At 35.8% G+C, this 12,397-nt stretch overlaps 1 protein-coding gene across 6 annotated transcripts in view; it reads right to left on the reverse strand.

Moving 5' to 3' along the window:
• Nucleotides 1-12,397, reverse strand: part of LOC5571525 — a 531,761-nt gene that overhangs the window by 101,032 nt on the left and 418,332 nt on the right. For all 6 annotated transcript variants that reach the window (XM_021847436.1, XM_021847435.1, XM_021847439.1 and 3 more), the window contains one exon: nt 5,863-5,955. In XM_021847436.1, the coding sequence (XP_021703128.1) occupies nt 5,863-5,955 (93 nt within the window). The remainder of the gene's footprint in view (nt 1-5,862; nt 5,956-12,397) is intronic.

Below are 12,397 nucleotides of genomic sequence, written 5' to 3' on the forward strand. Positions count from 1 at the left end.
CTTCCACAAAAATGAACGAACTTTTGCACGAATACTCTATTTTGAGTTCTTGCTATTCGGCACAGTGTACAAAACTAATAAATTTTTACACAGTAACGGAAGCAAAATCATTATGATTTCCAGAACAATATTTTTTGAGGGGCCTTCCTTAGTCTTAGTCCATCAAAAAATCGTCCTATCAGAGGTTTGGATTATGATTTTTCACAATTATCACTTCACATTATGTTGTGTGAAAGTAACACAAAGATGTGTAAAAATATTGAACCAATTTTTTTTATCGAGTTACAAAATAACAAAGCATTAGACTTCAAGCTCGTTTTTTTCAAAATATGAACAATGTCACTTGGACCACTCTGACTTAACTCCGATCATTTAATACCGTTTTGCCACTGCCATATGGTCAGCGTTAAGTCAGAGTGGACCAAGTAACATTTTATATATATTTTTTATATGGGTTTCAAGTCTAACGCTCTGTACTCGTTTATATTTAGGTTCAATATTTCTACACACCTTTGCGTTACTTCCAAATAATATAATGTGAAGTGGTTATCATGAAAAATCATAATCCAAACCTCTGATAGAACGATTTTTGATGTACTATGTGTACTTGGTCCATTCTGACTGAACTAAAGACCACCGTTCAGTGAGTTGGTTCACTCTGACTGAACAATTGCTAGGAAAATAACAATCATTTAACGGTCATGGTCAAACTGCGTGCATATCTCTAAGATAAGCAGACTATAAAGACCCTTCGAACCAGTAACGTAATTTCTTTAATAATCCGTAATTCCTATCCCGAAATCAGTGGCATTACGATAGCTTGAAAATTAAGGTTTTGCAGATCAGGGCAGAAATATTCAAATATGTGTTCAGTCAGAGTTGACCGAGTGAAAATCCCAACCAAAATATACTGGTCCAATGAGCGGGTTCCATACATACCCCATAGAACTGCCATAAACTTCTATCGGACTCTGAGATTGACTAAAAAAAAATTCAATAATAAATCAGTTTATTTCTTTTCAACATTTGGACCGCTCTGTCTGCACAGAAATTGTTGCAATTTCTGACCACCCATCCAAATAATGGTCAAAAATTAAAATCAAATGCATCGAACTAAGTAATATTTATAAGTTTCTATTGACGGATAATTAGAAGAATCATTTGATAACGAAAATTCTGACAAATATCTTGAAATGTTTTGCATTTCCTCGCATTCCTCAGCGTGCTGATCATTTTTGCTATTATGATAATAAGCGCTTGGTCCACTCTAACTGCACTCTTTTATAGATTTCTATTGATCATCCAAAGTAAATTTGTTATATATCTCTCGCAGTTTACAGCATTCATCAAATTTTGTCAAAATGAAACGGAGGTAAGGGAATTTCGCATCTAATGGGAGAATAATCCAATTATTCCAAGTCTTGGTTCCCTCTGACTTAACGCCGATTATATGATCAGTGTTCAGACAGACCGGACTAGATGATATTTTGGCGTTCTAAAGATACGTTAAAGATTTCAATAATTTTGTTTCTTTCATGCTATTTTTGAACATATGTTTCATCAAATAGATGTGTTCAATTATAACAGCAAATAATGCAAATATTTTGATATTTAAAATGCTAGGGGTACGTTTTCTTGAAGCCATTGAAAAAACACTTGGTTAAGTCTGTCTGAACACCGACCATATCTGAAACAAATGTTACTTCCTAGCAAAATTTATGATGTGGATAACAATAAGGCATTGCACCATTGTTTTCGTGAGCAGCCTCGGCGATTCAGTAGTAGGCGTTGTTTCTTCTCACGCTGCACTATGCGCCAGAAATCAAAATTTCGCGACAAAAGTCCAAAAATTCTGTTTTTAATCAAATGATTTATTGAGATGCACTTCTCATTATTGAGAACATATGTGATTATATACCAACGATATAATGTATATAATACTATAATGTACCAATAATATTTGCTATTTTTTACTAATTCGTCTCAAAGTTAAAGTATTTCACCGTATTCGGCTTGCAATCATTTTGAGGTGGAAGCCTACACTCCATTCTTTCATGTGCTACCAAAATTGTTGCATATACTTGCGGATGGTCGAGATAGACCGGTCTAAATGCATGCGATGATTTACCAATTTTTTTAACTCTATATTTCCAACTTCGCTGCTGATAATACAATCAACCACGATCAACATATGTTTAATTGGTTGAAAAATGACGAAAGCAACCATCATCTACTTTTAAGCAAGGGCCCGTTCATGAGCTAGCTGATTTTCAGAAATCTGGGTTGAGTGATTAAAACATTATATAAAACTTTAACTTTTCAATATATTTTTTTACAATACGGATGGAATTTTTGTACACTACCCGTCATAAATACGGACTCACTAAAATAAGTATTGAAACACTCAGCTGAATATTGAATCACCCTGAAAAGTTTAGCATCATCTCAAAACAGGTTAATTCACATTGCTATATCTCGAGATCCTTACGACTTACAAAGAAGCGATCTTCAGCAAAGTTGTTCAGGGGATCAAGGACATCCGGAAAGCGAACAGTTTAGTTCGCAATTTTGCCGCTAGGTGGCGCTAGTGAGCATGCAAAATTGAGCTTTTTCAACTAGTTCTAGCTTGTGATCCATAAGAGATAGAAAGTTCGGGTCTTCGGCAAAATTGCTCAGGGGTTCAAGGACATCAGGAAAGGGAACAGTTTAGTTTGCGATTTTGCCACTAGGTGGCGCTAGTGAGCATGTAAAATTGAGCATTTTGAATTAGTTCTAGCTTGTGATCCATAAGAGATAGCAAGTTCGGGTCTTCGGCAAAGTTGCTCAGGAGTTCAAGGACATCCGGAAAGCGAACAGTTTAGTTCGCAATTTTGCCGCTAGGTGGCACTAGTGAGCATGCAAAATTGAGCTTTTTTAACTAGTTCTATCTTGTGATCCATAAGAGATAGAAAGTTCGGGTCTTCGGCAAAGTTGCTCAGGGGTTCAAGGACATCCGGAAAGGAACAGTTTAGTTCGCGATTTTGCCGCTAGGTGGCGCTAGTGAGCATGCAATATTGAGCATTTCAAACTAGTTCTAGCTTGTGATCCATAAGCGACTTTTCCGAAGACCCGAACTTTCTATCTCTTATGGATCACAAGCTAGAACTAGTTCAAAATGCTCAATTTTACATGCTCACTAGCCCCACCTAACGGCAAAATCGCGAACTTAACTGATCGCTTTCCGGATGTCCTTGAACCCCTGAGCAACTTTGCCGAAGACCCGAACTTTCTATCTCTTATGGATCACAAGCTAGAACTAGTTTGAAATGCTCACTAGCGCCACCTAGCGGCAAAATCGCGAACTAAACTGTTCCATTTCCGGATGTCCTTGAATCCCTGAGCAACTTTACAAAGACCCGAACTTTCTATCTCTTATGGATCACAAGCTAGAACTAGTTCAAAATGCTCAATTTTACATGCTCACTAGCCCCACCTAACGGCAAAATCGCGAACTTAACTGATCGCTTTCCGGATGTCCTTGAACCCCTGAGCAACTTTGCCGAAGACCCGAACTTTCTATCTCTTATGGATTACAAGCTAGAGCTAGTTCAAAATGCTCAACTTTACATGCTCACTAGCGCCACCTAACGGCAAAATCGCGAACTAAACTGATCGCTTTCCGGATGTCCTTGATCCCCTGAACAACTTTGCTGAAGATCGCTTCTTTGCAAGTCGTAAGGATCTCGAGATATAGTAATGTGAATTAACCTGTTCTGAGGTGATGCTAAACTTTTTGGGGGTGATTCATTATTCAGCTGAGTGTTGCAATACTTATTTCAGTGAGTCCGTATTTATGACGGGTAGTGTATGTCTAATTTTGCTTTTTAAAACGCAATAAGTTAAATTTGAAATAAACATCTAGTAGAAAATTTCTAAAAAGAATCATGCCAATCCTGCTGACTATTTTTTAATCCGTTTGTATAACGTTACACAAAAGTTTTGAAGTATTATCATCACAGTTTTGAGGATCAAAAAGACACATTGAAAACCTGCTCCTTATGTTTTAATTTGATAGTTCACGAAGAGTTAATGGATATTTCCCAATTGATTATTAGAGAATTAAGCAACCATCTGTTTTATCCTCCTATACTATGTTGGAATATCAGAGAATGTAAGTAGTTTAAGCATATGAACTATCAAATTGTGCATAAAGGAATCATCTCATTTTGTTGGAAGCAAATGAGGCATTAGGAATTCTGATTGATTTATTTCAATTTAAAATCATTCGTGAGATCTGGCCAAAAATTCGTTATTTTCATATAAGAATTTCCTGCGTGTAACGATATAATGGGGTCCGAAGGCTGGTGTAAACCGGATGCCCTGATGTTTAATTCGATGCGTTAAACCTCCATTACAGCTTAAGTATTCCTGACCGAAACGTTTCGAAAATGAATTTGATTGAACCACTTCAAATAACGTGAAATTGTTACCGTTTTGTAATGTAATGAATGTAATTTATATCAACTATGGGACAAGACAATTTCTCTATTACTTTATGATGACTTGATCACTTTGTCATAGGTGAAGTACAGCAAAAAGAATATGTTGTAAAATGTAAATAGTGTAAATGATCAATGAAATGGAAATATACTGTGAATACCGATGAATATGTCTGATAAATAGTTGTCAATGCAATACAAACAACTATGACAATATTCTCACATTTTTCAGGCATTTTAAATAATTCTGGAAAAACTCATAATCATATCTTATATCTGAAAATGCACAATTACTGTGTGTTATGAAGTATGAACGAATTTCAATTAATAATGCCTTAATTAACATATATTTCCGAAAATTTATAATCCTTACAAATATTCACAATTCAATTCAAAATGCATCTAAGACGTTTAAAACACGACTTTTTTTATATATTCTTAAGTTTGTATTACTTTAAGGTTGGTTTTTGTTCATTTTGAAGGAGTTTGTGTCGCGAAAATTTGATTCCTGGCCCATAGTGCGCTGGTTGGTTTGGAGTCAATTCCCGCATTTTATTGGAATTTGGAACATTTTAAAGGGTTCGATTGGGAGGGCCACATGTGTGTGTATCTCTTACATGATAATATGTTTGCTAGAGATCATTTTGTGAATAATTGAGCTTAGGTTAGTTTGGACTGGCTGCACATATGAGAGCTATGAGGCTCTGTACTTTTTTTAACTTGAATGGAATTTTCACTTTTACTTGCCATGATGATTACAAATATTACGAAAGAGTGAAAGAACGAGGAAGATTGTTGAAAATTGCATTTTTCACAAGAAAACATTTTTAGTAAAATCTGTTTATTCATTATAGTAGTCCTTGTGATTTTGTGTATTTTCCGACACAAAAAACATTATGGGTAATTTTGACCCGCTTTCGCCTTATAAAAAAAAGAAATTTTGACAAATAGGTGTTGCATAGTGTTTAACAAATCCTGATAAACTATGGATTATTTTGAGTTAGGTGTCATGTTTTATGATTCTGTTTATAGTCAATTGGTAACCCTGTTTTACTAAAAATACTACTTTTTTTTATTCTTGAAACGGTTTTGTCGACCTAGTTTGGTTGACAAGACAAACATCGATTTGAAATTGTAGGAAAACAATCCCTGTATATTTCAGTCCAATCGGAGAACATCAATACAACGCCAACAAATGTTATCTGAAGTAAGTTAATGGCGCATTTGTTTTTCAAACTGTACAAACTATTCCAATAAAAATAAAGCATAAAAGCTCCCACGCAATTAACACTAACCAGTTTTGAAGATCACCCACGCTTTCACACAATTTGGGGCACTTGAAAACAAATATCTGGAAAGTTCAGCAATAGGGTAAGGAACAAACCTTGGTGGTCCACCTGCAATGCCATCGATAAGGCCAACGTTTGGTGGTGGTGGAGGCGGTGGAAGTTCCGTATGCGCTGGACATCGGTACAGTCTGACCGGAGTTGTTCAGCACCAGGCATCAAGTTGGATTTTTGCACGAACGAGTTGACCATGGCGACAAAGATCCACCATCGTTTCGGGAAGGCGTGCATTGGGTTCGGCAGGCGACCAACAGATAATATGTGCACACATACACACATAGATGGAGCAATGGCGACGACGACGGCGACGGGACGAAAAAGAGATATAGAACGAGAAAATAAGAGTTGTTTTCCCATAAAAGATGGAATTTGATTGCGCTTTATCGTTTGCACGCTCGCAAGATAGTTATTATCGTTATTTGGATGTCCTGCTGAGTGGCATGGTTCGGTGAGATGGGTGGTGTTTTTTTACATTCATTGCCATTAACTATTATAAGAACAATAATTACAACATCTACGAATGTAGAGAGATAGAGTAGATTGAGAGGATAGATAGAAGAATGAAGAGTATATAGCTAACAGAGTTTGACCAACATAATGAGACCGTTGTTGGTCATTTCAAAGGATATTTATACAAGGTCCAAAGTTCATGAACAACATTCGATTTTCGTTTTGAAGCTTCGAGCCTAAAGCAAGAATAGTAATAAACGTAGCTAGGATATGTTTTCTTGTTTAACGGATAGAAAGATCATGCATTTCATTTTTGCGATTTACGTTAATTTATCGTTTTGGTTCAAATGTAACCATAAATAGCACCTGGGATGTATCTGAAGATTTATATAACAATTCCTTCAAATATGTTTAGGAGAATAACAACATGATTTTTGGAAATGCTCATAAGAACACTTAACTGCGAAAAGCAGACTATGTCTCAGTTGGTACGTAATGCCACAAATAAGAAGAAGAATCTGTATTCATTGGAATTCGAGGCTTTTTTCACTTCATTTTCCCTAATTAATAGTACGAATATGAATGCTTATATGAACCATAGGTTTTAAACAAATCTGACAATAATTTTTAACGTTATCGTAATATGGACTTAACATGACATTTTTGAGCTTCAGTAGGCAAGCTCCATCAAAAATCGGCTTTGAACTGCAAATGATTCTTAAATGTTCAAAAATGATACTGTTTTGTCCCAACCAGCTCAAACAATCCGATTCTATTTCGCGCCATACAATTGAATTTGAATCTAGAATGGAAATGTTGATTTCACGTGTCACTAACCCATCAAAAAAAGCTCTCCATTCGAACACGTTTCGATTTGGTAAACTCGAAAAAGTCAACCCATCAACACATCGATACCAGGATCAAAAGAGATGAAAGAGTTAGTCTTCCGGCATGTAGGTGCTCGTCAGCCAAATGGGCATCGATCATGGCACGTTGAAAGCTGCTTGTGCGTCACTATGCTATAGCTGCCCATTCGTCTGTTTCCCATTGGCCAAATCATCAATCATGCAACACACGAATTACAGAGCCTGTTTGAAGTGCAGGAAAAGGGGGAACAAAACGAAACGATTACAACAGCTCAACATCAATTATTAAAAAACTAACATAACAGCCATTATCACCAGAAGCATCAGTTTTCACAAAAAAAGGACCGAGATCCATGTGGGTGCATATTGGATTCACCCTACGTTGAAATGGGAATACAAGAGGAGCAGAGTATTAAAGACCGCTATTGAATTGTTCCATTAAATTTTCACCAAAGCATTCAATGGGACTTTTATTATTTCTCCGAAACGGGGATCCCTGTCGAGAGAAAATGCCGAAACATGCTGCCAAGTATTTTCTTTTGCAATATGAATTGTTCGCGTACATACCAATAAAAACTGTGGGGAGAAAATAGAGGATAAGTTACACAATGCGTTTGATTGTTGAAGGTGTCACCAAACCTACACTCACTGCGGTTTTGTTATCATATATTCAAGGTTTTATCGTCATTCAATGAATGCATACAGCAACACAGCTAAAGGAGCAATACTGTGACGAATTTTGATTGATTCAAGGTGAGCGTACCAAGGTATTGGCAGTAGTTTTTGTTTTCAAATTTGAATTCAAACATTTCCTGAAGATGACGGATGTGTGGTTCCAGCAAGGTTTTCAAGTTAACCAGGGGTTTTCGAATTTTCCCAAGAGATTTATGGATGTTTTCAGCGGTTTCCACTAAATGCTGCTTATCAAGGCAAGAAATTAGCTTTTCGATAAGATCTCCTTGGTAACCTCTGGGACCCTCCGAAAATCTTATGAGCACCAATTGGAGTAACTTTTGAAATCCTACTGATAAACCCCTAAATATCCAGTGGGATCTTTTTGAAATCTCGCCGGTTGGACCACTAGGAACCTACAAAACCTCTTCTTAAACTTAAAGAAAAGTCCGTAGAAATCTTTAGGAACATCCATGAAACTCTTTGGAACTTCTGAACCTCTGTTTACCCCTAGGGGATTCTTGAAAGCACTTTGGTAACTCCTAGCAAACCTGTGATAGCCATTTCGGAAACCTGTGAGACCTTATGAGTACTCTCCGAAAACGCTTTAGAAAATAACACATGGTTTTCTTGGGGTGCCTGGAACCTCAATTCAGTAAGTATTATTTTCACCGATTGATTTTACTGATTATTTTTAATAATAATATCTCAATGGTTCGAACATTGTTACTAGATATATTACTCTGTTTCAACTTTGTCTTAGCTTATGATATGAAATCGTAACGTCATATTGTGTTCTTCTAAATCGTTAATGTACACTTTGAAACATTGTTTCATCCAGAGACAGCAATGCAATCAAGACAACAACTGCTCACATCAACTTGAGCGAAAGACACGGTCATAACCATCAAAAGTGCTCAAACAACCTCAATCAGCCGGGATGTCCCACAGTTCCATTCCATCGTCGAGTGCTTTTGCACTTAACAACCCAGACGAGTACGAAACATGACTTTCTGTAAGCATCCCTCCGAAGCATCCGACTTGGAACAGACGGCAATCCAATCTCGCCCACCTATACATAGATTTTATGCCCGAAGCAAAAGAGCACCAATAAAGCACAGTTAAATTTTACGAATCATTTCGAGGGTCCTTTAACGATTATTTCAATTAGACCTGGAGACGACCGAGGGCTCCTTTGGAACTCCGACAGTCAGAGGCGAACTCGAGCAATGCAATTCTGAGTCGTTGATTCATATCGCTATTCGGGGACGGCTTTGTCCTTTTAACGGTAGATACAATATGGGGAAACCGAGAGAACGGGGGGTCCTTCTATGATCACAAGACAGAAGTGACAATAATTGAAAGTATAAATGTGAAGAACGGTAGGTGAACGACAATCAGTGAGGGGTGGAGAGAACAAATATGAGTTGGATACATGGACACACTTATGAACTGAATTGGATGGAACATTGAGTGGAAGCTTTGAGCTTTGTGAAAATGCAAGGCAGAAGCAGCACACTCTAGCATAAATTGACACAGTCGATGTAGTAAGTTTTACATAGCGACTGATAATCATTTTTTATTTCAAACATATCGATCAAATAAGTGGGTATCTACACATTTTTGTTGGTCTTTTTTCTGATCGATATGTGTGAAAAGACACAATAATTTTAGATAATTTAAAATGTTTTAATGCACTTTAGTGTATAAGAGTTTTGGTCAGTTGCGGAGTGAATTTGTGATAAAACTGCTACTTTAATAATCCTTCCTAGTGATTATGGTCATTTTTGATAAATCGATATGAAAAGAGTTTGAAAAATGGCCGATAATTAAGAACTGCTCTCATTTTGAACCATTTATTCCGCATAAAAGATATGACCCCTTATAATCAAAACTTGAAGTTTTTTTTGTAGATTTGCTAATTCCAAACTCAAGGGCACCTGGAAACTCTTTCAAAAGAAACGGGTAAAAACTGGTAAATTCGATATTTCATAGGCCTTTATGATTTTTACTCTCATTTTATTGCTTTAAGTAATGAAGGATGAAGACATTTTCAAAACTTTTCCTTCTTATTTCTGGTGTAACGTCCCAATCAGAACAGAGTCTGCTTCTCAGCTTAGTGCTCCAATGAGTACTTCCACATTTATTAACTAAGAGCTTTCTTTGTTGATTGATGATTTTTGCATGTGTGTGGCAAGTACGATGATATATTATACCCTGGGATATCCCTTACAAAAAAAACCCTCGACCGGTTGGATGCAAACCGACGACCCCGAGCTTGCTCCTGCTGTATAGCTGCGCGTTCATCGCTACGGCTATCAGGGCCCCCAAAACATCATCAAACGCTTTTAGCTTAAATTTTTCTTTTTTTTTATCCAAATTCAAAAAGACGCCATGCCTTAAGGTGAAACAGCTTGGAATTAAATTTCAATAATGTACCAAAACTTTGAAGGCACAAATCTCGCGAAAGAAGCATCAAACTACAGTGCAATTTTTATTTTAGCTTTGTGCACTAGCAGAAAGCTTAACCCTCTAATACCCAACCCCGCCTTTAGACGGGGTACACTTTGGAATTTTGTGTATTTTTTCGTAGCTCGGAAATCAAAATGATTTTATTTTTGGCTTAAACCTTGACTCATAACACGCATATAAGAAAAGTTTTTATGACTTTTGAATTTTTTTTGTATTTTTGAAAATTGTTTGAAAAAATGTATTCTTTTATAACCAACAAATGCCCGGGGTTAATTTAACGTGTAAAATAAAAAATCGTACCTTTTATATTTTTCTACGATCAACCTGTCACAAAAAAGAGCTTGGTGGTATTAAAAAAAATTCAAACCTGTTTTTCCGTTAATTGCACGGAAAATAAAAATATTTCCAGAAAAATATTAAAAATTTAATATTTTCAAAAGTTTTGAAAAAAATTGAATTTTTTATTATAGCCAAAAATCAGTAACTAGAAGAGGCTTCAAGAAAAAATTAAAAAGGGTAGGGATGTTCAAAAATAAAAATTTTAAAAATAAAAAACCAAAATTCATAGCTTTGCGATTAAAAATAAATCATTGCCCAAAACGTGTTTAGAACGATTTTAGATAACTAAAAATGATATTTAGATTGAAAATAAAAATTTGGGTATTAGAGGGTTAAAATAAGAAGATTGACTTTGTACGTTCATTATTTTAGCAGATTAGTGCCTTTGAAATCGTGAGTAGGGACACAAGCCGGCCATTGTGCCTGCCATGTTTGGATTCCGAGATGTGTCACCTTAAAAGCGTGAAAAACATTATTTTCAAATATTCAGAAACTGATCCGATTGTGCCAAATCAATACAATATGATAATATGACGCACAGATAACTTTCGTCCGATTGAAATTTTTGATTTTCGACCAAAAATAACTAACGACTGTTACTAGGTTTCAGAGCTCATAGATGTACTCGAGAGGTTCTTCCAAAGATTTCATGGGGAATTTCTCATCCAGGGATTCATTGATTAGTACCTGCAAAGATTTTTTTCAGGGATACCTTCACAGATTTTGCCGAAAATTGCTCGTTTTCATGGACGTAACCTCCAATCCAAGAACACAGTTCATGCTTGTTTTACTCATCTGCTTTTTAGTAACGCTTTCAATACCATGGTTTTGAAACCAAGTTCAACTAAAATCATATATTTAGATAAAATTCATCGGAATCCTATATTGATATGTATTTGAACTGTCGAAGATGATAATCAATGATTTTTTCCGACAAATGAGATCAATATACGAGTATGTTTTTCAGAATCGTATTAAATCTTATAAGGGATTTAACAGACTCGTATGAAATCGGACAAAATCAGATAAAGTTGTAAAGAGATATGGAGCTTAGTTGACTCACGGATCCATCTATAAATGCCGTATATCTGGTCATATATGATTATTAAAATCATCTTTTTATCATCGCACGATCTCGGCATATGTTTTTATTGCAATCGAAATCGTTCTAATCGTATATACTTAACATTAAGAATGATGTATACTGATCAAACCTGTCAAACTGAACTCGCATATACGAGAACGTATAAAGATAGCCGTATATAGTGTTTTGGAATCCTAAAGATGTACAGATTACTTTTTATTTTTAATCAATCATTTTTTAGTATAAATGTGCCTCAAATAAACTAATCAGCTTGCAACAACACTTGGAATAATTTATGATTTCGATGAAGTTTATCATTATGCTGCTGTTCAATACCCAAGTTGTTGGCAACAACGCTTCCAAATTGTCATTCTTCATTTTTACTCTTTTAATTCAATCAGAAACATTACAACTAGTTGGAGTGACACTACATAGGTTCGTAAAAGTATGATTTCATCTTGTCGTATATTCTGATTAGCAAAATAGGTTAATTCAGGTGTTTTTGAATACAGTCGTAAATAATGTCACAAGAAATTGCTGCAATCGGATTGATGCCTCTGTATGGTCGCTTTAGTATGTATATGCCTTTTTTAAGCAGTAAATACAATTTATATGGTGTTAAATATACCTGAATAATTCAGTTCCAATTTGCAGGTAAATTGTTAGCTTACCATTGTGAAAATAATTTAA

This window comes from Aedes aegypti, chromosome 2 (genome assembly GCF_002204515.2).
Source record: "Aedes aegypti strain LVP_AGWG chromosome 2, AaegL5.0 Primary Assembly, whole genome shotgun sequence".
NCBI classification, from domain to species: domain Eukaryota; kingdom Metazoa; phylum Arthropoda; class Insecta; order Diptera; family Culicidae; genus Aedes; species Aedes aegypti.